The sequence below is a fragment of the Hyalella azteca genome, unplaced genomic scaffold (assembly GCF_000764305.2).
Source record: "Hyalella azteca isolate HAZT.00-mixed unplaced genomic scaffold, Hazt_2.0.2 contig7452, whole genome shotgun sequence".
Classification (NCBI taxonomy): Eukaryota; Metazoa; Arthropoda; class Malacostraca; order Amphipoda; family Hyalellidae; genus Hyalella; species Hyalella azteca.
The window spans coordinates 54086-81575 of NW_025937577.1; the positions used below are offsets into that span (position 1 = coordinate 54086).

General features: G+C 37.5%; 1 protein-coding gene across 2 annotated transcripts in view; it reads left to right on the forward strand.

Annotated features, from left to right (window-relative positions):
- The first annotated feature begins 6691 nt into the window (after positions 1 to 6691).
- The window catches only part of LOC108677601 (neural cell adhesion molecule 1-like), an 86454-nt gene continuing 65655 nt past the window's right edge, over positions 6692 to 27490 (forward strand). For both annotated transcript variants that reach the window (XM_047881265.1, XM_018165852.2), the window contains exon 1: positions 6692 to 6981. In XM_047881265.1, coding sequence (XP_047737221.1) covers positions 6939 to 6981 — 43 coding nt within the window. In that variant the 5' untranslated portion in view covers positions 6692 to 6938. The remainder of the gene's footprint in view (positions 6982 to 27490) is intronic.

Below are 27490 nucleotides of genomic sequence, written 5' to 3' on the forward strand. Positions count from 1 at the left end.
ATTCCAGGCGTTAACAAGCAGCGTGGTCATGATCAGGCAGGTACTACTGAAGAGCATTTAGCTTTAGTGGCAGCAATCAAGTCGTTTATTGTGCGCACTGTGGAGCCTGCACTTGAGTTGGGAGCAGCGTTTACGATCGACCTAAAAGGTGCCGGCTATTGTTTGGTCAACTCGCTCGAGTTTCAAATGACCTCATCTGATTAAAATGGGAGGTAAAATGTTAAGCGCGGAGCACTTGTGGGTTCTTGCTGGCTTTACAAGGCAAATAGTATCATGCTGATTACACGAGAGATCCAAAACTTATATATGAGAGTTAAAAAAAGCAGACGAAATGCTTGAATATTAGGAAACTCTTTTCGAATAATCTATTGACAATAATTGTCATTCTATAATCTATCTGACCAATTAATAATATGCGTTTAAAAAGTAATTTTTAAAGACCACACTTCTAAAGAGGCCGCTGTTTCCGATGTTACGCGCGTACAATGAATTTCTTATTTTATTTTTAAATATTTAAGAATTTTTTTACATATGTTAATGTTATTTTTTTTATTTGTAAAATTATATATTCTGTCAATAGCTTTATGCATAGTCTCCGACTTTACGCAAGTGTGCAAAATTCCAGATCGATTGGAGAGGTACAAGTGTGTTGAATATCGATTGTAAGATTTTAAGCAGACAGACACACGCGCAAGAAGTGAAGTTAAAGAGAAGTGTGGTAATAAAAACTGCACACGTTTATTCAGAGCCGAGGAAGTTTGTGTTAAAATATTTTCCGGAGGGTAAAAATAAGCGCATAGAATACTTATTTTCTCAAATAAGCTGCATCAAATCAACGAATCAACCAATAATATATTTTAACAAATGATGCCACTGTGAAAAACCGTGTATAGTTATAAAAATTTGTACAACAGATGTTAAGATTCTCATAGATTTGAGGTTGTGAGGCACACGTCTCGCTCGTCATCGTGGAGGCCTTGTCTACATTAACTCGGACTCGGTGGGTCGCCAACTGTTCTTTGATAAGAGGATACACGAACTTCCAAGGAAAGTTTGTTTTGCAACTTCTGCTATGAGCTTTCAATGATAAATCGCATTAGCTGGCAGCTCTTCAGCAAGGGACGTCGAGCGTCGCAACCAAAATAAGACGGCGCACGAGTCTTATTTTGGCGTGCGGTCGGCACCGAGATCGATGGAAGGAAGCGTGAACGACAAAACTTTGATCGTTTCGGAACACAAACTTTGAATCATTCCTCGATAAATTTGCTGGTACGAAGAAACAACACGACAGATACCCAGTAAAGGGTGGAGTAATCGAGGTGTTCTTATTCCGACTCGAATTAATCGCTACTAGGAACTTAATTAATTAAGTGTCCTGTCATTGTTTGATGCTTAATTAATGAAGCAGGTGCGGTTTAGGAATGTTTATCTTACAATTTTGATTATTTAGACGATTTTAAGAATTTTTTTAGATTAATATGATCTTTTATCCACCATTGATTTCCTAAATGAGTAAAATAATCATTGATCATCGTTCCATTAAATTCTTTTTAATGATAAACGTGAAAAGTGACCAATTATTATATTATTAAGTTTGAATGAAAAAAGATAAACTGTTTGCATGGGGGTTTTGTTAGATAAATTTTATCTCCTAGCTTATATGCTTGGGAATTTTTCTTACCAGCCTATATGAACGTTGTCCTTAATTTTTATACTTGCACGGCGAGGCCGCCGGACTTGAGGGCAATGAGGCGTCGACAGCCGCCGGCCAGCCATGCAAAGCTGAGGCAAGAAGAGGGCTACAGCGCCACGCCTGCCCTCGTATCAGTCAAGGATGTCCCCACGGCACCAGTCGTAAAACCTTAACAAGCCTGCTCAGCCTAGCCTCAGCATTATTCCTGGCCCTTTTCGCAGCTAACGTCCAACTTCATCCAGAGTTTTAGGCGCTATGTCCTTCTCTGGCGGACGGTATCTAACCCCTCCATGCTGTTACGGATGAAGAAGCGCTTTATTGCTCTGCTGCACCCTTCTTCCGCAGCCCGAGGCGCTCTTCGGCCGTTGTTGAATAACTTTCCAACTCATACAAACATTATTTTTGGTTTAGAAACGACATAGTTAAATCAATAAATTCTGTACTTTTGAACAGTTGAGTCGGAAAGCTTAATAGCACGAATGAAAGTGGAGAGGTTGAAAAATTCGAGAAAAATTTATCATGCGTTGAAAAATTGTTGACGTTGACGGCAAAATTTTGAAGTTTTGTTCTGTCAATGTTAAAACTATTAGACTGATGCTCTCAAAGACCGATTAAACACTCATCTACTAGAAGTTATTTTTTTTATAGTCGCTTCTACGTTCTTATTTCAATGACTTCGATTATTTGCCTCGATTATTTGATAAATTTAGTTTACTGTAAACTTTTAATATTGTTCCACATTTTTTAAAGCAGTTTGCAGTTTTTCTAGGTCAAGGTCAAAGTACGAAGTCAAGCTCAGAATTTGAGGAAAAATGTGGATAGGTTTTTATTAATATATTCGACATTTGCCATACCTTAGCGCCTCGGAATACAGATCAGTGCCAAGTGGCAGCCGTCTGCATGAAGCAATTTCAGCCTGATTTTCCGCTACCAAAGTTAGAAGTTTCAAGTATTTTATAGATATAAAGTATTTGAAGACCAAGTTCATGTGCATTTAGATTCATAACTAAACGTTGGAATTTGAGTCAGTTATTAGTAACTCATCATTATTACCAACAATCAAATTAAGTTAGATTAATTAATTAATTCTTTATTCATTTTAATAATTATATCCTGATTATCTTCCGATTAAAACTCTGAATATTAAACAAAATTATTGAAATTCGAATTTTACAACGTTACCCACATGAGTATTCTAAGTTGGTGTCAAGTTGACACACAAGTTGACAGTCAATGAAGTTTGTATCATCACTGTATTACCATATAAACTCATGGTGATTTCCAAAGATGTTTGTGTCATCACTGTATTACCATACATGCTCATGGTGATGTTCAAAGATGTGTATGACGTCATCGCATTATTATACACATTCATGGTGATGTACAAAGATATTTGTGTCATCACCAAAGGCTTGGGCTGACAATTTCTCCTATGGCGAATCGTGTTCCGGAAGTATTCGGTAATAATTCACTCTAGCTGTGGCATCATTAAACGAAATTGTCATAATACTTCGCTATCTTCGCCCATACATTAACATCAACAACAATAAAATTCCTATAACAATTTACATACCGTATTCTCGTGTCACGATCAGCGCAATGCAGGTCCCATAATAATCACTCATTCACTTGACTCATAACCCGACGCTCGGCCTATACTTATGGGACATGAGCTGCGTCTCTAACGCTCTCATTAAAAAACCCTATGAATAATAGCAGCAGCAAATGCCAACACGGAGGAGCACATGCGACCTACAGGCCAAATATTTGCGCTGCCTCGAATATGAGACTTCTTGTGATGGCAAGCGAGAGATGTTGCCTCGCGTCACGGTGCACCAACTCGAAGAGTGACGGATATTAGAATTCAGGATACAGGAGGACATGCAGCTTTACAAGTGCCGATTCTAGTGATTTAAATTTCAAAAGAAATTGAATTTATGTTAATTGTAACATTTTCTCACGAATTAAGTCGGTGATGATTAATAAAAATAAGAATTAAATTTTTATTGATTAAGGTAATATGTTTATTTTATTTTTTCATTGTTTTTTTTTTTCTGTGGATTACTAATGCTTATTTAGTACTTTTTAGCTTAAACGGTAATTCATTAAATGATAATTTCGATGGCCGAGTTACTACGTCAATGTACTTTGCAGCTATAATAAAATGCCCGATACGATGCAGTACCTTTAGTGAGAAAATGGCCTTAACAAGCCAAGGACTGAAACCGCCTAGTGTCTAGTAAGAATCTTTTCCTAAATAGAGCCTCCAAGGGTCACCTAAATAAACGAGCAAGATATTTTTCAAAAGCTAAATACTACCCAGAGAATCATCCCGCGTATACAACTGGTGCTCATATTTACATTTTAATGGAGAACGCATTAGAATATTCAGTTTAGAATGAACGTCGGGCCATTGTCTCAGGATCTTCCAGCATCTTCCATGAAAAGAAATGTTAATCTCTTCTGTGTTTGTTGAAACCGAGGTTATAAAGCGCATAATTTAGGTCGTGGCAAGGGAGCTCAGGGCGAAGAAGGGCGTGTTGTTTTTATTGAGCGTCTAGATGACATTAATACTTTTGTGGGAAAAAAGTGTAAGCTCAAAAAATAATATTCAAATTTCTTTGCAGAGGAAGTGTTATGAAAAAGGTAATTTCATTCCCGCAACGGAATATTCATTAACAGTATAAAGCTATATCAATATACTTTAGATATCTCGTTTGTCTCAAGCGAAAACCTATTACGAGGCTAATATTTTTTGGCTAAGTATAATCCACGCACACATATACCGTATCTCATCCCTGTCAAAAATAACTATCTATAACATATAATTACAGTTTATGTTTTTAATGGAGCCTTGTTCCGGGCGTTGCACCCTAAAACAATTCCCTAATGTTTGGCTGGAGCTTGTCATGACGCTAATATATATAAGACGGGAGAGCGAGGCCGTGTCATCGCAGCTGGGCGCTCACAGTAGGCCGTATATAAGCTATGCACAGGCCTAAAAATACGGGAGCAGCTGGGCTCCTGCAGGCAATTATGAGGTTGCCTTATAGTGAGGCATGGGTCACACGCGTCACACGCACTTCTTTCGTCCCGTGCGTTACTCATGCATGGGTCACACGCGTCGCACGCANTCATGCATAGTTTCCATGCGTCATGCGTTCTCACATCGTCCCATGCGTTACTCATGCATAGTTTCCATGCGTCATACGTTCTCACATCGTCTCATGCGTTGTGCATACTTGCATCGTCTCATGCGTCGCACGTACTCACATCGTCCATGCGTCTCACGCACCTTTTTTCGTCTCACACTGCTTCCATGCACCATTAAAACTCACATCGTCCCATGCGTAATGCACACTCATATCGACTCGTCACGCATACTCGTTTCGTATGTTATCCCACACGTCACGCATTCCCGTTTCATTTTTTATTTCTCAAGCCACGCGTACCCGTTCCGTATTTTACCCCCACGCGTTACGCATATCCATTCCGTATTTTATCCCAAACGTCACGCATACTCGTCTCGTATTTATCCCACACGTCACGCATAGCCGTTGCGTATTTATCCCACACGTTACGTATACCCGTTTCGTATAATGTGGCACACGTCACGCATGCACACTTGTCGCATGCATCAGCACCCCGAACCATTCATTTGAACCATCCGGTACCATTGACATTGTTCGTGAGGTCATAATTGTTGAGTATGTATTTAATTACTGACATCATTTTGGCTTCACTATAAATTTATTACGCAGCTTGCTGAGTATGGCAAGATTGAAAATTTTTTTATCATCGTCATCATAATACTGGCATTGAAATAATCGTCTTGCTATGTAACAATGACAACGTAAACAAATAGTACGTACGTAGAGAATGAACACAGCTAAGAAGAAAAACAGGGAAAAAAGATGCAATATACGGTATGTATTTTATACGGTATGTATAAAATGTATGGTATTTATCATGAGCTTTTCTTACCTCTGTTGCATGATCTATAAAGTCTGGTCTGCTATAAAATAAAAGTTTGACTGGGTTGAGATTGAAGGTTAAATTCACAACTTCTCGTCTTTCAAATAAAACTCAAATATTGATAAATAAATTCAAGTATTAAAAATAAATAAATTTTCAAATTAGATTAAAGTCACTGGGTATTGGATTGAAATAAATGGGGCTTTGTCGAGCAAGTATTAACACCCGATCGTGGCAACTACAAATATAAGAATACAAGATATCGATCGACATGTGTGCTCACAAATAAGAATTTCTTAATTACCCGAAATGAATAGATTTAAAATAGTTACTTCATATAATGTGTTCCATTGGAAATTTTTGGCATGTCGATAATTTTTTTGTGATATCTTCTGGAACATAAGTTATTGAATCACAAAGCGCTTAACTTTTACAAATTATGAGCGAAATACGAAAGAAAAGCCTGAAAAACGTAGTTAAATTTCCTTGAAATTTGAAAATATGTTGAATTTTGTCAATTTATACATTTTAATGATTTAAATTTCATCACTGCATCTGCAGACTAATATGAAAAGTTGACACGAAATAGGATTTGCGAATGAGGCTCTGGTATGGCAATTTTATTGAGATATGCATTTAACCTCGCAACAGGTAAGATAACCTACAACACATAATAATCATCAATGTAATTTTTTGCATCGTAAATCATGAGTTCGAGAGCCGTATATACTGTCAAAACTCGCTTCGAGCACACGTTTCGGCCTCTGTACACATTGCTGCTGATTTCTCATCTGTGATTGGCGGGTTTAGCGTTCATATCAACCAGTGATAGTCAGATAAAGTTTCAAACTCGTAACTATTCGTGATAGTGGCGCCCTAGGACGCGTGGCACTCCGCGTGTAATGGGCAGCATGAGGCAGGCGATGGCTGGGAAAGCGGATGGCATACGGCGTACGGGAGGGAGGAGCGGAATCCGGACGTGGACCTGGGCTGCCCATCCCGTTCTCTGTAGTTGGTGTCGAGACGTGGTCGTGTTGGGTGTGCGTACTGCGCTGTCCTGCTCACCAACTGACAGGAACTTGTTCCGCTGCAGCAATTCCCTCCACATGTAAAACACTTTGGTGTTCGCGAACCACATCGTCAGACGATTCTTATACGTGAAATTTACAAACTCGTGACGGTGAAGTGTACAAGCGTGGGTTCATGCGCATTTAATAAGAGTTTATATCCAGAAAATAGATTAAAAACATCGTTCACCAATAAAAAGAACATGAGGATCTCCGGCTGCATTCTCACATTTCTGTTAATTACAGGTCAGTTGTTCCTACGCGTACAATTCGCGTCCTATGGCATGTTCCTCTAGCACGCGATTGCTTTATTGCCTGATTCTCTTCGTAAAAAGTAAATCTGGGTAGCACTTCTGTATTTTTATTTCATTACCTACCGCCGAATTTGTTATCGTGCCCAGCATGCAGGGCCAGCGGAAATTATACAGGAAGTGACCTGCCTTGACGTGTATCATTAAGAGTCATGACATGTCATGCTCACATGTGGGTAGGAATAAATACATTAGCACAAATTCATATGAATTTTCCCTTCCAACATAATTGTTTTAGTTTTAATAATTCAGAAAGCATTTAATATAAATTCTTGTAAGCGGATTTCATATCTCTCAATTAATGGTGAGTAAAACTTATATTCTTGAACATCTCACACGATCTAAAGTATTAAAAAAATTTGTAGTTGAAAAATTGAATTGAACAATTCAATTGAATTGAAATTGAAAATGAATTGAATTGAATGAGTTGAATTGAAATTGAAAATGGCATATTTGAACAATTCGAACAACGATCAAACTAAACAACCAATCTAAAACCCCATTCTATTTTCGTTAATAAATGTATAACATATATATTTTTGTTGAATCCAGATTGTAACTGATTGCTTTTCGACGTATGAATGTATGTACTTTTTTGCTGAATAGCATGTTCTGTCATTTCAATTTCTCGAAATTCGGTATTTCAGACCGCATTGTGAAAAGAAACGCATTTCAGGCTAGTCAAAATTATTAGAGCACCTCTTTAGTGTCACATTTATAATTAGACGTTTATTTCACTCCGTGTGAAATATTTTTGAAACATGCTTGCGATTTAATTGCCCCTAACATGAACGAAATGTATTATAATTAGGCAGCATTCTAGAAAATCGGGCAGAAGCCACCTATGGATGACATGAAAACGCCCGTGCGTGCAGGAAATTTCACCAATTTTTATGGACCTCGCCAAATTTAAAAATACGAAAAACGGCACATTTCCCCCGGCATTTGCCAATAAAACAACAATTTTTTCTCACGATTTGCGGAAAATGTTGCCCGATATTCCACGTCGTTTTAGCCAGAAAAGGCACACGACACGATTGATGCGGATTAAATAGCTTCTATCATTTCAGTGACATTTCCTCATTTCTCCTGAAGTTTATTTATACATATACGGTTATTTTTATAGAAGCATCAGAGTTTTCTATAAATATGTTCAGTTTAATATGCCGTTGAGTTCATTGTATTTTCCTATTGCTGCACGTCTAGTACTGTATTAACATTTTTTATGTGTTTTAGGTTTATGATCTAGTGGTATCCTCTTGTACAATACTGTCTTCTTCATATAATTGCGTGTTTTTTTTAGCCAAGAGAGCTTGTTAATATTTTTGGATGTTTATGCCTAACTCATATACGTTCGTTCAGTGCACGATGTTCATTAGGAAAATTCGCAATTTTTGTCACTGATTTTTGTTGTAAACGAGATATGGACAATAATTGGAAGTTAGGTCATTCACCCTAGAATGGTAACAATAAATTAAGTGAAGATGAACGGCTGAGAAATAATAATAATGAATGATCAAAGAGCTTTGGCTTGGGCAATAATAGCAATAAAAAATGTTATATTTTCCGTCAGAGATCCTTTCGGTAAAACAAGCAACGTTCTTTCTTAGCGGAACAAAGTTTTCTTTGGAAGATATTTTTTAATTTAAGCGATTAAAAGTTGCATCATTAAAAAATAATTCCTCCCGTGTAATTTTCAAATTTACTTTTGTGCTGAAGATGTTTGTCCTGCTTCATTTTTTCTCCTAGATTGAATTTTTGGTAAATTTTCTCATATCGTTGAAAAAACATTGTGTTCAGAATTGTTTGATTTTTCTTTTCGAAAATTTTTTGTCGAGCATGTTCCTTCAATTGACCAGACAATTTTTCTATAAACCAAAACACCAGTTACACCTAGCTATAAAATTGTCGTAACGTAAACGCATTGGCATTGAATATCCGATACGGCCACTGACATCGCAGGCTTTCTCCGAAAAGCCCAAAATCCTAGAAGGCGACCTCGCAAGCAAAATAGTTTTTTTTTACATTTCGTTGGGGAGTGACCGACGCGTCATGTCCATGCTCTTGGCCTCGTGACTTGGCATCATAGGCGAGTGTCACGCAACTCCACGCAAGCCTTCATTAGCCCCAAATGATTTTCTGGACCACAAAGAAACAACCCTGGCGCTTATTCCTTTCGAGTGCCGAGAACGGGTCTCGGCGTGCCAATATATTCAAGGTGAACCAAATTTTTGCAGACAAAATTGAAAATTTTTTGAACGGCACGGGTGAGTCCACTTCTTGTTATGTTTTCGGAAAGCAATCGTAAAATGTGATTTATGAGCAGGATAAAAAAACTCTATGGTGCACATGCCCTTGCAGCAATTAGATTATAATCTCAAACAATTTTGTTAGTGATGAAAATTCATATAATATTTTCCTTTCGAAATAAGTCTATTAACAACCGACACATAACGTCATCCTTTATGACCATAATTGTTCTGTTAAATGTAAACGTTGTTTCTTAAAAACCTTCGACCACATTCAGAAGACACAGTTCGTTGCGGGCAGTTTTTCTGCGGGCTTCAAGCCCCGCAATCAAAGGCTTCGCAGTGACACGCGTAAACATACACTGTCACCATCACGGCCACGGCCCGGGGATTCATGAATCTTGTCTGTTATTATTTAGGATTAGAGGACGCCAGAGTTCGTGGTGGTCGATACTGTGCAACTCATCACAAGGGTTTTGGTCACTGCAAAGCGAGCTTGAATACTCATGCTTCTCGCGTCGTATGTGTTCTGTTACACCTATGGCAGTTTCAACCTTGTGTGTACAGTAGTAATTTTTCCTTCACTCTACTGTGAAAATGAAAATCGTGATGGTCCTTAAATAGGGTAAATAGCTCATCGATATTTAGATAAAGGTACAAAGCCGCTATTTATTCTATGAATTCTTATGAATTAAGTATATAATTTGGACAAAAAATGACTACCAGGAAGTAACTGTACAAGGCGTCGCAAATTAGATTATTTGCAAGGGGCTCCCGGCAGCTCTCTAGCGCAAGGATAACAATGAAGTTTGCACAGGCACAACAATTCTTTGATTTCTGCTGGACGAGCGATGCCACTCTCAGAACCCGGCGCCATCATATGATCTAATGACGGCCGCTGCCCTACAAATTACACGGTCACGATGCGCGGACTGGAGGACTCAGCATCAGGAACACGAAGCTCACATTCAATAAAAACTTCCTATGTCATGTTGCATCCGAAAAACTTCCAATGTCATGTTGTATCCAGAAATCTTCCTATGTCATGTTGTATCAAAAAAAAAACTTCCTATGTCATGTTGTATCATAAAAACTTCCTATGTCATGTTGTATCAGAAAAATAAAACTTCCAGCGGTGTCTTGAACGTTGTTGTCCGGATATTGTTTGATATCATCTTTGTTGACATTGATAGATATATCATCCTCATTTGTATACAACATCGCGTTGTATACAAAATCTTCTGAAAACGCCTTGACTACGCAACGTGTTGTCAAAAATTCTTATCATATCTTGAGTGCACGTCGTGTTGTATTCTAAAAACTTTTTATCATGCCATGAATGCCCATCGTTTTATTATTACAACACTTCTCCTTAAGGGGATCGACCTAGCATTTTGAAAACTTCTACAGTTATTATCCGATTGTCATGAAACTTCACATACATACGTAAAATGTAAAAAGAAAAACATTTTGCTCCTATGTATTTTTCGAAAAAATTAATAGAAAACGTGAAATTCATAGAAAACGGCTAAAAAGGGGTACTTCAGAAAATCTATCTCCTCCCACAAATATCATCCTACAACATCGAGACACGTATCATTCGATTCGTAAAGACCATATCTATCGAGTAACTCATCCCTTTTTTTCATTTTCCACCTAGTTTTTTTTATGACGTTTTTTTCCCATTTTTTACATTTTTCACCCCTCCCCCCCCTTCTTCCCCATATAAAAAACGAACCAGACCGAAATTCAAAAAAAGGGATGAGTTACTCGATAGGACTGGTCTTTACGAATCGAACGGTATATGTCTCATTGCTGTAGCTTGAAAACTGTAGGAGGAGATAGGTTTGCCGTGCGACCAATCGGAGGTTTTCAGGACGCCCAAAAAACTGCCGCGCGGCACGTAAAATGACGTAAAAGAGTCGTAACGTAGCCAACATACCGAAACTAAGCCTTAATCCACTCAAGGATGCTAGCAGCAACTTGTAGAGCACCTCTCCGTACGAAGTTAGGAGGGTGACTGAGCCCAGATGCCAGATACACCAAGATATGTGGTCTTGGCGAGTGAATTAGCTCCTATTTAAATAGTGAAGGAACTCCACCCCCCGCCCCCAAATAAAGGCGGGCCATCTGCGTCAATATTGCCGTACATAGATGGCAGTAGTATCGTTGGAAAGCTCAGAATGTCAGCTTTAAGATGAGACTAAGCATGTAACTGCAGCACAACTCAAGTAGAAACTATATTCAAAGATTTCAGCAGCTAATTACTTTATATCCAATTAGTTAAAGAACTCTCTCACCCGCTTCCCTTTAAAGAGACGTCATGAACGTAAATATTCACGTAGAGAGATGGCAGTGGTACCATTGGAAAGAGCAGAATTCCAGCTTTCAGATGAGCCCAAAAACCGAAAAACGCCATAATTGAAAATTTTAGCTAGGTCGATCCCCTATTCTTCACTTCTTGTTTGCTTGTTTGTTTGTCAGTCTGCTACAAATCTTCTGATCGACATTAAACACATTACTACCTCTCCAATCGTTCTGAAATTTTGCACACTCGCGTTAATTCGGAGACAATGCATGAATCAATTGACAGAATAAATAAGTTAGAAAAAATAAAAAAGAAAATAAATTTTTAAAAAGAAAATTTAAAAATTATTTTTTTTTAATATTTGATAACAAAATTAGAAATACATTGTACACGTGCAACATCGGAGACACTGGATTCTTTAGAAGTGTTGTCTTTAAAAAGTAATTTTTAAACGCATGTTATATCCTAGGAACTTCCTTATGGGCCTTGACTACACATTTCATTGAATCCGAAAATCTTCCTTGTGTGCTGTGAATATACATCGTGGTGCATTCCTAAAATCTGAAACTGTAAAATAAATAACTTGAACTCACCATTAATCACGGCTGTAATAAGTCCTGAATGAATAATAATAGGCCTATATGACAATCGAGCATTAAATTTTTGCACCATCTTGACTGAATTTCCTCAATTCTAACATTAAAATTACTTCAGCACATCATGTGTTGGATCTGTATCATAATGCATGTCCAAATTTATTCTTTCTACATTTTCCTTAACCTGAACGATTTGCCTTCAGTTTTATTTTAATGCAGCGTGTTTGATTGCATTATTTTTAAATTGAATATTAACATCATTCCATAATATCGCCCCTGCATTGTATCAACTATAAATATAAATATTTCACACGTACATTTTTTGATGAGTTTGACTATTAAGTCAATTCAGGCCGAAGGACATATTATGCAATATTCATTTATGTAATTGAATGTTGAGTTCAGCGTTCCTTCATGCTTGAACTGAATTCTTTGCCCATGTTGGTTCTTCACCACCAACATCATGCGTTCATTCACAGGAATGTTTTGAAATTTTTTGTATTCAATTGATGTTATTTCGTCGATACTAGAGAGCGTTTGTGCACGTTGTTTCCATTTGCGTGATATTTTTTTGTCTGAGACTCGCCAAAATGGTATCGCGGAATTTCAAAACGCTCCTCATATTAGAGTAAATTACAAAGGTTTGCTTTTACAACCTAAATTTATACGATGATATTTAAGCAATAACAATAAGAATACAACAAAAATGATCACATTCTATGTATTAAGTTTTATGAAACATTTATTAGCACATTTTCTCATTTATGGAAAAAATGCACTATTGTGCTCGCCATGTCCGTCTGTCGGTCTGTCTGTCTGTCTGTCCGTCCGTCTGTCCGTCCGTCCGTGACCTCTATTTTTCGTCGACGAGAAAATGCGCTCTCTGTCACTCACTGCAGTGAGTACTGAGTTATGTTTTATGTAAGTTTGGGTCGTCAATTTTACGTATAAAGTTGACATAACAATAAAATATATGCACAGTTTATTTTTACTTGATGGTGACATTTAGGTAACAAATTAAAGTAATACGTTTGACGGACTGCTAAGCAGTACTCTGCATGGCTTTGCATGCTCTTAAAATCATTTGATAAAACTTCGTTCACGTTTTATGGACCGTAAATTTCTGTAGCTTGGAGCTACACGCAGTCGTCAAGTGAGGTAAATAGTCGATTAAGCGACCCACGAAGCCGTTCTCTCTTTCTCTCGACCATGCAACCTTTTTATTAAATTTCGGGAGCATATTTTTGCTACTCTATTAGGCTTGCGTAATTCGCGTCCTTTCGAAATATCCTCGCGTAAAAAATACCCTTGTTTTTCCTTGTTTACGGTTAGGCAAGCTCCGTGTGTTGGAATATATGGGCAGAACCGGGCATGCGTTTTAGAATTAAAATATGTAGTTGAAATGTACCGTAACATTGCATAGTCCAAAAATACTCAATTCGTAGATACCATGTATAATCCTATTAAGGAAACTCGATCTTGACTACACAACAATTAGGACTAAACTCAAAATGCAAAAATTACATTTTGCCGAGTTATTTTAAGTTTAGCCTTTCGAAATGTCTCAATTCCTTTTAAACGAAAACTGCTACTTTTTTATTTAAGATATTTCTCTTCACTTTATATACCAGCCAGTTGTCATCTCATAACACTGAATTAAAATATATTTTGTTCGCATCGGCAATGTTTATGAATTCACGTGTAAACAAAAGCTGTATAATTTCACGCTCGCCACAATTCACCTCACATCTCGGCATCTCTGGCAACAGGCAAGGTCGCAATTGGGACAGAGAAATGGCCTATTCGGAAATGTCAACAAGGATGATATCTATCAATATCCGGACGACAACGTTCAATAAAGAGAGGTTATGAGGCCAGCCCTCACAAAGCGTTCCATTTATCGTTGCCAAATCATTACCCCTAATTAGAAAATGATGGTGAGCTCGCTCGAAAACAGCTTCAGGCTAAGGACTGCCCTCGGAAAGGAAAGAAATTTTACTTTATTGACAAAAAACAAGCAAGAGATTCCAGAAATGATAGAATTTCAGAACTGTTCATTATTGATTGTAAAAAATTTTGTAAAATCCTCAGTGCAGTTACTAATGAATGATTGAGATAATGGATGTTGTGGAATTGTAGATACTTGCCAGTAACTGCACACTGGCAAGTAATCAAGATTTAATTGAGCTTACAAATTAAGTGTGCGAATATTTTAGTTGTTTTAAATACAAATTTTGCAGAAGAAATAAAATAGGATCTGATTTCTTGCGTACATTACGGAACAGGTAAATGTTATTATCATCAAGTACTTAACATCCAGCACCCTGAGTTGTTATGGTGAAATCTCATTTCACACAAATTAGAATCAACTATTCACCATAACTGATCCACACCAATGGAATATATCAAGATATTCTGTAAGTTTCATGTGGAAAATTTTTTAATCATTCCAGAAGTCTATTGCTGTTCTGGTATTATTCAAACGTTTGATTTAACAATTTCAAACTTGTGAAACGTCGCACAAAAAATAGTATAAAACTAGTTAAACTACACCTGGCGTACCTGTAAAATTCAAACTTTTTCCGGCCGCTGTGTCTGTGCAAAGTAGTGAGGAATGTATTAGCTGAATAATGCTACAGTGCAACGGAAGTTCCGGCGAATTTTTGAATGATACCGTCGAATGGAAGGCTCAATTCATGAATAATATCTTCCTCCAACTGAGCTAAGCGATTAATCCACCAAAAGCCTTCAGTCGTCAGAGTAAATAGAGTTGTTGCGAGCGTCGCTCATGCTCATGAATACTCAATTGATCGGCACGCGCGATGCTGCTTTCTTCCACTTCGAAATTAGCGCCATTATCGGAATACTGCGAGCCGAAGCGTCGTTCGTCAAGGAGGACTGAAGAGAAAAATTATTAAAGTTCTGTCGTGCGACCCACGATGAGGGTTTGGATGGCTGAATAATTACGCGATCGTAGCGTGGCAAAGTTGGATAGAAAATATTCAAATAGAGTGGTTACACATATGGCCATTTGTGACATTTGATATTGTTGGAACCTAGTAACCTAATTATTATTATTCAATTTGAATATCTTAGAGGATCGGATATACATTATTATTTGTTATGTAATTTGTAATTCGAAATAACTAACAGCCATCAAAAGAGCATTATAAATTTATCCATTCAGTTATTTTTTGTTTATGCATCAATTTTTTATAAATCAATCACATCTGCTCAAATTTAAATACATTATGGAAAATTTTATTTTCTTTTCTAGACTAAAAGTTTCTGTAACAAAAACTTTCTGTAACAAAAAGTGCAAATCATCAGTAAAAATAAAAAATACCTTGAAGATTCCATGGTCTACTAATAGAAGACCAGATGGTCAAAAAAACCCACCCATTTTTCCTCGTTTGAAAAATCTGGGCTCGATGTAATCTGCTCGGTCGGTTCCTTTAAAACATATAAACACGGCTATTGTCCTACCGTATACGAAAGGAATTGAAAAATGATCTATTGAGCCTCCGGCCTGTGCATGGGCAGCTTCCTCTGAATGAATGCCTAGCAGCTGCCATGCTCTCGATGTCTCAAGAAGCGTACCGATGATTGGCAGTTTTGCTTCGTTTGCAGACGTGGCGCATCAGAAGAGATCGGACGAACATCTCCTTTGTACTCGATCAGGGTGGAGAAAAGTGCGAGACTCAAATTCCTGAGAAAATCCAACAAAATGCAGCGATTTAATGGATTTGCAGTGCAATTCATTGTATAAAATGACGAGAGCAAACGAAAAATTGTTATTGAAACTGTGTTACTTTGAGAATATTTAACCACCAGCAACAATTGGAAATGTGTACATTTATCTTTACGCGGTATATATTACTTATCTATACGTAAAATTTCGTGAATTTTTTTCGGCCAATCGCTTTATCGATTAACCGCTATATATGAATTGTCCCTTTAGCTCGTAAATGAACGAACTCTTTACGCAATGTAATTAAAGAGTTTGCAGAAAACTAGCTCTAGCAGAGCGTCCTTCATAGTTCACGGAGTAGGAACAGACCTCTCCCTCCATCCTCTTCCGTTTCATGAGCACATTAAAAATTGAGTGTGTGGTTATAATCCTGCTCACTACAAAGGTCCAATTTAAAGGGAGTGTAATTTTATACCTCCTTTTATATAAGTTTGATCCTATTTGCGAGTCAAATCGCCATGAGAGCCGTAAAATGGTCCAATGTATCGGCCTTTTGTCGAGACGAATGGCGCTCCTGAGCCGCAGCCGATTTTGAGGCACTCGTTGTTTGTTTTGGTGGGACCCTCGCCGGGGTTTGTTTGACCGCGAGACGCAAGTCAACAAGAGGTGTATTGTACTATTCATAACCGTCCGGCGTCCATCAAACCCATGTTTGTCAGCATAAATTGCCTGTATTCGATAGAATTCCTTCCCATGGGCGAATGTTCAGTATAATCTTCCATGCCACTCCGCATTCTTGGCTCATCGGAACGGTTTCAGTTTCGGCACGAAAAAATCATGGTTTCTTTGTCTCAATATTTGGAGATGGTTGATGCTTGAACGGGATATCTGAATGACTTAATTTTTTTGCCTGTTTGCAGCTCCGGGAAATATTTCTTAGAACTTAACTTTCATCACAAATGTGACGCTGGTAATTTGACTGCTCTACATCAATTAGTGTTGAATACTAATATATTTCGTCGAAATAACGTTTAATCAATGGTATTTCAACGCTGGATGCCTAGCGGGTGGCAATGTTCTAGCAACCTCGCTAAAATCAAGAACACGATGCAAAGGCGACTACAATTTAAAAACTCGTCAATTGCCTCGCGAAGTTTCACCGCGGTGCATTTTTGCGGTGGGACTAATTTTGCCGCACAAAGCAGGCATGAAAATAACATCCATGTCGTAACTCAGGGCCTGTGAAGACGGAAATTAACTTATGTCTCTTATGTCAACTTGACTCTCGCTGTTTACACTTCAACTCAAAGCCAGCCACGAATAGAAAAAGGAAGCGCCTTCTTTACCGCCTGCCTTTGTGAAGACGACTGAGATGGAGAAGATAGAGCCATTTTTCTGACAAGTCCCAGGGACGCAATTGACGTTTGGATCCTCTTCTTGGCTGACTCTTTTGTTCCACTAACTGGGAGCCCGCTGAGCCAAAGCCTTGGAAAACTGAGGTGCTCTTATAAGGCACGAATATATCTTTTTCTTATCTTCCCAGGCTACTCTCGCTGCTATTGAATCGTCTCGTTTAATCAGGCCTTCATGAACGGAGGTATAACGAATCGCTCCGATTCGTGGAATTTGATTCTGTATTAATAAAAGAATGGTTGAAGAACAGCAATTGAACGTGACGAAATGCTTTTTTTAAATGCTGCTAAACAGACGGAAACATAACATAATTTTCCAAAAATTGTTGATTTTAGATCGGAACTAATCGTCAATAGTTTCTTACTGTTCCTTCTTCTTGCAAATCACATCTTCGAATATAATTGCACAATAATTTTATATTCCATTTCCGCTTCAAGAAAGATTAGTCAACTTTGCTTTTGTTCTGAAATCCTTGAACGCAAAAATGCACTGGGATTCGCTGACACGACTCTGGGGATAAAAAATTAGGGATTAACACGCATTAGTCTCCCATCTTTATTGCAATTTTAATGAATTTATGAACACTGTAAACACGGTCGAAATTCGCGGGTTGACACCAAATAGAGAATAAAATATTGTAGATTCTGGTTTTATAAGTAACAAATGATGACCATGAAGTGCGTTGTTCCGCCTGCAAAATGAGAAGAGAAAACTGTAAGAGATTATGAGTCTATTTGATCGGATTGATATTTTCGGTAAATTTTTTTTACAAGATTACCCCTTAAACGATCTGAATGAATAAGTTCTAAGAATGAACAAGATAATGACTTGTTGAATGTATAATTTATACCCATTTCTAGTTATTGAAAAATCGGCAGGTGTTCCTTCGATCTGTAATAAACGCAAGGCATTTAATAACCATAAAGATTTTGTGTTATAAAGAAAGAAATATATACATCATTAAATCAAATATAATTAGATATTGTAAAATAATATATTACTTCGTTCCTCAATTGGAATTCTCTACTAATTTTTTGCATCCATTGCGAGAATTTTACCCGTCACAACAATAGGGAAACAAATCTTATTTTCTTCCCTTGTTTTATATAAGACGGACTCTAGAGGGCCTTATTATATACTCCGGGTATTTTTGTGTCTAATGTCAGTTCTTGGGAAGGATTTAGCCGAGTGCAGGAATGGGTTTGGATATTGTCCAGTCCCGCTGGCGTGACAGTAAGCGCTGAGCCCGTCAGACGCTGTGGCTTTGCATGCGCTTCTTAACAATGGACTTTCTCGTGGGGAGCTTGGAGGCAAGCGCAAAGCTGCTCAACGAAAAAGAACCAGCTTGGAAATTCTTTCCAGATTTTTTACAATGGCTGCTTCAGAATTCTGAGGTTAGGAATACCTGGAAAGATTGCCTGAAGTATTCTTGGAGACATGCTGGTCGGATGACAGCTGTTTCTTGCATGCCCGTCCAAAACACAAAGGCATTTATATGCAAAACATAAAAAACTAAAAAATTGGTTGGTGCTTTGAGTTCTTTATTGCAACCGTTTTTTATTTGCATACCTGTTGCAAGATCACATCGGCACCCACAGCACCGGCCGAGTTCTTGTCTGAAATTCCATTCTTTTTGCATTATTCGTTCGGTTAATTTTTACACCACGAAAAAAGGTTTGAAGTGCGCACTCACTAGAACCATATAATTATTATTTCAATTACTTAAGGCTACTGTTTTTCCTTCCTTCATGTAAAAACGTTAAATTCAGTGCAAATTTAAGCTCATAAGTGGCCAAGTTTACAAGACGAGCATATTGTTGTGTTGGCCGAATACAGGGCAGCGCGGGAAAGAGAGCGCCTACATTTTATTTTTCGCAGCATTAAAGTCACTTTAAGTGGTTGCTTATCATTTAGGCCGCGTTAACAAGGCCCTTGAGTCTCAGCGCAAGATCTGGCGATCTTTCAAGTCCGGACACCGCAAGTCTCCTCTTGCGCGGAAAATAAATCTCGAGCTCTGAGTTTATACCGTCCAAAATTCTGTGCTGAAATACCGCGCGTTTTGGATGCTGCCCAATAAATTTAGCTAAAGTGTATAAATTGTGAGCCTTGGTCAACATTTGCTTTCTTATCATTTATTTTTAAATAAATTTTTGATGAAGTTTGGGCTAAATTCCTGTGGAAATTTTGTACGTACACTAGTGCAGCGATAAAATATATACATATTTTTCCGATTTTTTGCAAAATCTGCGTATTAAAATCTTTAGTGCAGCAGGGATCGCAATCGGAGTGCATCTAGTTAAGAAAAATATGGGCATCTTGATAATAATCACTCATTATTTTCCGAAAAGTCTGAAACAAAATTAAAATTAATTACTTGTTTAATTAAAAAGTCATTTCGAAATGTCGCTGCAAAACAACTCCCGAATTCTTTATTGTTCACAACACGTACAAATTAAAGCTTGGCCTGAGCGATACCCACTAGAAGTCCTTTAAGCTGTTACCCTCGCGCGGCATGGCGGCTTTTGTCTCGTGCCCACCCGAGGTTTCTTTCAGCAATGTTATTTCTTTCAGCAATGTTATCAATGGGGCGATCAACTGAAGTGGCCCGCAGATGGTTTCGAACAACCATTATCCCATTGGGAGTCAATGCGATGTAAACGCAGCTGCGACACTCCATCTCATTCCACTTGGTCTCGGTTACACCTTGGCAGCCGAACTTTTGGTTTGCTCCAAATTCCCGTTAGTGTTTAGATCAATTCGAGGCTTCGGAAATACAGTCGCGTGTTTTTTATGAGGTGTGTTTTCTTCATTCAAGGGTTTATTATGCATTTGTTACTGTGAATTTTACTATCACGATTTTCGACCACAATTTGTATTGCATATTCCTCCAGAAAGTGATCGACTTCCGGGTATAATTATAATGGGCGATCGAGCAGTGGCGACGGCCTGACGCGTTGCATCTCCTCTAATATTAAAGCGAGTGAATTACCCATGAGTTGCTAAATTATTTGTGAAAACATACCTAACATCTATCTAATACAAGGCTGATCGAAATAATTGCCATTATTGATATTTTAAAAGTAGCTTATAATTATCTTGCGTTTGATGTTTCTCTCTGACTGCAGGATGAGAGAAATTTGTACAATATGGACTCAACTGTAAAAAAATAATTGGGCTCTGTTGCCAAGGATCTGCATAACTATAGTGTTATTGAAGAAACTTTAACTTGTATCGTATATAAAGTTAAAATATTATACGACTCTATTCGAGAATCGTTTTGAAAGATACGAATTGATAAGTTTTCAGTTTGCTTGCCTCAATCGTGACTAAATTTTAAATTAAATTACTTAAGCGTGAATCAGGGCTTAAAATAACAAAACTTTCAGGTGGGTTTAACTTTTATTTGCATATATCATGCATCATCACTCACGGAGCTTGCACAAACCGTGAGTCATCATTGCAACTGAAAATTTGCTGCTAATCACTTGAATATTTCAATATCCTTGTTAATGCAATCCAACTACATCGTTTTCGTCACCACTGCGTTAGACTTTAACGTGTACTGTGAATCATTCATGTTAATTCCTCACGCGTGTTGGCATGACGCAGTGCTAAGTTTTATGACGGCTCTTTGTAGCTACAGTTGGATATTCAGAGCAGCTCTAAATGACGGATAGCCGTGACAGCCGCGGGGTATAAATGTAAGCGCAGTGTACGAACGGCGAACTGACACGCGTTCATCAAACTTAACTACTGCCTGCTGAAATGCGTCTTCATGTGATACGCATAACTAATAGGTACATGCATGCATATATAGAGATATACAACGCGGTCGCTAGGTAATTCTGTACATCAGTGCGTCGAACGCTAATTAATGCAAAGTAGTGGAGAAAATGTTTATTTCTGATTTGTATTAATTTTCGAAAGGTTTTTAACGCTCATTGTGCGATTTTTCATACTTAGTGTAACTGGTTACTCATTATGCTGAACCTTTGGCGTATATATAAACACAGGAAAATTCTTCGAGATGCCAATTTTTTTTCCAACGTTGAGGTTTCTCGAGTTCTCGGTGAAAAAATCGTTTGTTCAAACTTTATGAGCTAGAGTGATTCACTAAATCAACTTTGCAAATCAAATAAGGAATACCAGAAGTTCTTTGTGAATAGAAATTAAAAAAACACTCATACGCCGCATATTTTATGGAAAACTCCGTGAGAATTTCACAAATAATGTTCAACGCATTTTCTATATACTGTATTTCAAATAAATTTCTTCGTCAAACGCATTATATCAGAATAAAACTCCAGGCAATACATGGCGCTGCTGCAGTTTGCTATACGGTATGAATACGTTGTGTTCATCATATAAAAAATTCTCTATTTACAGAAGGCAAACACGAGAAAATTTTATTCCCAGCCGTAGGAATTATTTACATTACATCCATCGACGTGGGCGATCCCACCTGGGAAATTTCTCGAGCTATTCTTGAATTCTCTTGGTAGATTTTTTTCTGATTCTATTGCCTTGCATGCCACGCGCGATTTAACTCATTAATTTTAAAATTCAATTCATCTTTCAATTGTTGGTATATGAGTATACAATGATTAGGTAAAAAATAATTGGAAAATTGTCAAATAGTATAAATTATAATATAATACTCATCGATTATCAAATTATTTTATTACATTCTCTTTTCCCATTATATACGGAATCCGGAAATAATCGATGTGCTCAGCTTATCGCATGTTAATCTGTTCACTCTGTGGTTTTATGAGTAATAATAACATTAAAACTTTCAGTAATCATTTCATAAAGCCCAGCCCTACAATTTTAATAAAGTTCAGTTTTTTGGCGACAAAATTAGTCGCTAAAAATAACAGAGAACTTATTTCTCATTGAGCGTGGCAATGAGTGAGCCATAATTGGATGTCTTTTTAAAATGTGAGTCAATTAGGCCTGTGTTGCGGCTAATAGGATCGTAATCATGCATGCAGTTAGGCTGGCGAATATACACGTTAGTGTCTGAATATTGCACATCGTTTCCTGTGTGTTGTGTATGAAATGGAATAGACTTTAAGGTGGTGAATGAGCGAGCTCAGCATTACAGTGAAATGAATGGTCGGCGTGTTTTCTCACTATGTTTATTAATATAACGTTAATAATATTATCTAATTTCCCCAAAAAAAAAACATTTATTCAACGAATTTTGTTTTACCTTGTTTACAACGCAGTGCGTTGCAACAATAAAAAAATTTTCACTCGTAAAATTGTACAGGGACAATATAACATGAAAGTTCTTTACGGGTGTTATATTGTACAGAGGTCTGATAAAATGAAAATTGTTATGCCTATGGTTAAATTAAATGAGGCTTGTTTAAAAAACCATTGAATCGTTCGTAAAACCTCAATATTTTCATCATTGCTTACTTGAAATTTCTCATTCACTTGCCGACTTATTTACATAAAGTTATTCCAAAATGCTTCACGATAACAATTCTTTTAATAAGCAAATTCAAGATTTATGTTTTCATTTGATTGATAATATCTTTATTTTAGCAATATTTTATGTATGAAGCCCTGCAGCAGTTGCTCGGCCCTCCATCAGTTATACGAGGCAGAGTCTGGCAGTTACCACAAAAGAACATTGATTTACTAACGTCAAGTCTGAGTAGCTGGAAAATCTGAGCTACGCGCCGCCCTAGGCTGCGTGCTCGCTCTATGCACCTCGCGTGGGTTGATATGTTCTGTGCACATCGCGTGGGTTGATGATGTTCTATGCACCTGTCTCTTATACACATCTAGATGTGTATAAGAGACAGGGTGTGTGATGTGATGAGGTGTGTGATGTGATGAGGTGTGTGATGTGATGAGATGTGTGATGTGATAAGGTGTGTGATGTGATGAAGTGCGTGATGTGATGAGGTGTGTGATGTGATGAGGTGTGTGATGTGATGAGATGTGCGATGTGATGATTTGTGTGATGTGATGATGTGCTTCAACTGGGGCATAATAATAGCTTTTTATTCAATCCATTAATTAGAAGGAATCAATTCATCTGCAATTCTTTACGTTTTTCATCTGTTCGCATATAATATGCTATAGCGCTGAATTTATGAACGTTGTTTTTTACATTTTATTTACCTTCCTACTAATTTGCCTACAAAAATTGCTCTGCTAACAATTTTGTAACGTAATAATTTTAAAGCATACCATATTAGCTGTGAGGTCATCATGTTGAATAGATAATTTCAGTGAATCATTGCTGCACAAAACAATTTCGACCCACCGCACCCGATATCAAGTAAATATATTTACTGAAAATCATGAGCGTGTTATTTCACTCATTTTGTGCTAGCTTGGAGCATGTAATTGTGTAAAATCTCGAACACGTGAAACCAATTGAATTTTTTATTGCAAAAATGTAATCTCAACACAAACAAGGAGAGATTTAAAAAAGATTTATCCCATATTTTATCCCTCCGTTGAAAGACAATTAGGTTATTCCTCGTTATAATAATTAGTTAGTGACCTTCTAAGACTTTATTCATCTCTCTTTATCGTCGCCATACGAACGTTTTGGAGTTATTCCTCGTTATAACCATTAGTTAGTGACCTTCTAAGACTTTATTCATCTCTCTTTATCGTCGCCATACGAACACTTCAGAGTTCCGTCGATTATTTGAGCTACGTCAATGAGCAAAGTTTTAGTGAGTTTCCGAATTCTTTGGTCCATTAAAAGTAACGGGCGAGAATCGCACTCAATTATGCTGGCAAAGCTCCTCCCATTTTCAGAACGAGCTGTTGTAATCCGTCATCAATTAAATGATTATTTCTCTAGTTTCAAATAAGGATATTCCGGCAGCGTCAATTAAGTCAACGAAATTCATGATCTAAGATCTTTTACGGAATTTTTTCTTACATTATAATGTTTGTCTATAAATTCAAGTGCTTTGCTAAATATTTCAACCACTTAAAAGATTGGAGTGTCATTGTTGTGTATAAATAACAGTCACTTTAAATTCTCAATGCAGTTGATATCTACCCTCCAGTTTCCAAGTATAGCATTAAGTCGGTAACAAGACAAATCTGAGAGTGACTGAGAAATGAAGCAGCTCTTAGAAATACTTGGTCATTGTCTGGCGCTCTACTGCAGCCTAATTCTGTAAGTCTGCATGCGCTGCTGGCAGCGGTATAAATTCATTATCTTGAGTGCTTTGCCGTACGTAGAGCGCACTCCAAGGCCAGATGCTCTTTAATGCCCTTTGTAATTGAAAAACTTTTCCGCCCGGAGGTAAGATTTTATGGACTTTGCTATAGTAATAACTCCATATTTAGGCCTAGAATTGCCCGAATTAGCATTTGCTAATTGAAGAGTAAAGAGAGTAGCCCGCACGGTACTCATTTTTCTGTATGGCTTGCCATCGTGGTGAATATCTGAGAACTTCTATAACTGAGTTAATGGGAATATAGTGACACTATAATGCTGCCAATGTGTAAAATATAAATTAATCAAACATAACAGTAATATCCTCTCTTATGTCTGCTCATCAAAAAAATTTCCATTAATGTCAAGTGCGTAATTCATTATGAAAGGATAACAGTAAAATTAAGAACTAAGCTATCAAGCACCATAAGTGGGGTGTAAGAAATACGGCTTATTAATTACCTTTGATCTTATATTTTTCGCAATGAAGACATACAAAGAGGCAGTCTACCGGACCAATATAATCTCCCGCTTTTGCTGAGGCTCTCGTCAGGCGCAGCTATAAATACATTCGATAAGCTTTTCGGTTAACTGATGTTTTCCCTCTCGAAGCTCACCAATTTCCTGTGGCCATTTGCTTTCAGCGCAGAGCATTTAATTAGATGTCTCCCCTTACTCTAACCATTAGGGCCGCTCCCTCACGCTTCAACGCACCCTTGACTTACTGGTCTCTTGCGACGCGAGCAACCGGGAATGATTCTCTACGTGTTTTTTCTTATTATTAAAATCGGACTCGACCTCTAAATATTTTTGGAACGGTTGCTAAAATGTTGGAAATATTTTCTTCAATATGCACCACACTTCACCTTTTCCATTTACCAATAGTTATCTTTTAAATAATCATTGTGTCCTAATTCACTTTGAAGGATTCCATTGATCGACTTGATTGCACGAAAACTATTGACTGTTGTTTAGCAAGCGATCGATTCATTTTTTTTTTCAAAATATAAGTGCTCAAAATATGCAAATCTACAATTGGAAAACTGCACATTGTTTATTTTTTTGCATTGAGAATGTGCCATATTTGTAATAAGATCCTATAGTTATAATTTGGATTAAGATCTTATAGTTATAACTGAGATTTTATAGTTATAACTTGACCTGAATCGAAAAGTATTGCGATTGTGTTCATAGATTCAACTACTCGATTACTTTTAACCTGCTTGAGGATCTCGAACAAGAGCTCACGTCCAGTCTACACACCTTAATATTAATTACATATTGTAATCAGAGCGGATTATTTCCGGCAGCAATTTTGCTATCTTGCTGAGGTCATGCCGCCCGTCTAGCGCTGGTCACGCGCTATACTTCTTACCGACGGCTGTTTTTAACCGTATGTTCGTTTCAAACCGGTCGTTGTTTTTAGGCGGCTGTTCATTCTAATCAGCGGTTTGTTTCAAATCGCCACTTCTTTCCAACAGGCCTTTCATTTAGAACCGGTCGCTTTAATTTTTAACTGATGGTTCTATTTAACCGGACTTTCGTTGTTTTTAACGGGCGATTCTTTTTCAAGCACTTAAGAGGTTGCAAGCCTGGCAGCTCTGCTCGATGGAGCGCGCATTACAGCCAAGTTATCACATAATGAGCTTCCTGATGCAACTACGACCATCATAACTCTTATGCAATGCATGTCACGGTCATTTAAACACGCCTCTTAAATACGTCCCTTCACGCAGAACTGCCACGCATGTATTCAGTCTTCTAAAAGATAAGCAGTCTTCTAGTAATTTACGTCAGTTTAAGCTGCATTTCGGCGCCATGCAGTTGTTTTGTTCAGAGTTTGCAAAGTTTGTCGTAGAATTCACGCACACCGTTCAATGAATATTGTTTTATTTAATCCTGAATTTTTGAAAGAAAAATAATGCTGAATTTTTTATAGAGAAATGAAAACCTTCATTATTTTTAATTCCGACAACGGCGGCGCGTGCTCCTATTTGGAAGCCGCAATTATTATCGAATTAAGTGACAACAAATAGGATGTTTGTTCATTGATCGAAGACCGAAAGAACACTTCTGTGTGTTGCATCTTGAAACTCAACACTAAAATAAAATAATTCAAACAAAACTATCAGGTGTTATTGATATAATGATATGAATTTTCGAAATTAGTTGAAAATAAGGTAAAATCCGAGAATAATTTTCTGCAACAGAATTGAATGTTTTGATAATATTCCCCACAATTGTGGTATCGACATAATCAACCGAGAAAATGCAAAAAAAGACGTTTATGTTTATGTCTCGTGTGCAGTACCAGGAACCATTTGATTTTCTGACAATGTCGGCGGCAACTAAATAATTTTCGTAATGAAACATTCAAAGCACTGACATGTACCTTTGTTAAGAATCATGGAGGGTTAAGGATATTTGATTTGATCATGAATTAGCAAAAAAATAAATGCATTTCTGGATTTGTATCTCAATCGCTAATAAGGAGGCATTTCATTTTAAAAATGTCTCCGATATTAAGATTAAATTTGAATATCTCACAACCACCGACAGCAGAGTTTAATTGCCTTCTGCTCACAACCTCACGGAGTGAAGAAAATGAAATTGTCTTCCTCATTTACCGATTAATGGATTTGACTTAAATTCAGAGCTGAAAGTTCTTGTCAGTTCTTGGACCCACTACAAGAAATAAATTCATGGAAAACTCATCCCAGTTCTTGGGCCATGTACTCGATTTAAATTCAGGAAAAATCATTGCCAGTTCTTGGGCTGGGTACTGGAATTAAATTCAGAAAAACTCTTACCATTTCTTGGGCCGGGTACTCGAATTAAATTCAGGAAAAACTCTTGTCTGTTCTTGGGCCGGGTTCTGGAATTAAATTCAGGAAAAAATCTTACCAATTCTTGGGCCGGGTACGAATTAAATTTAGGAAAAACTCTTGCCAGTTCTTGGGCCGGGTACTCGAATTAAATCCAG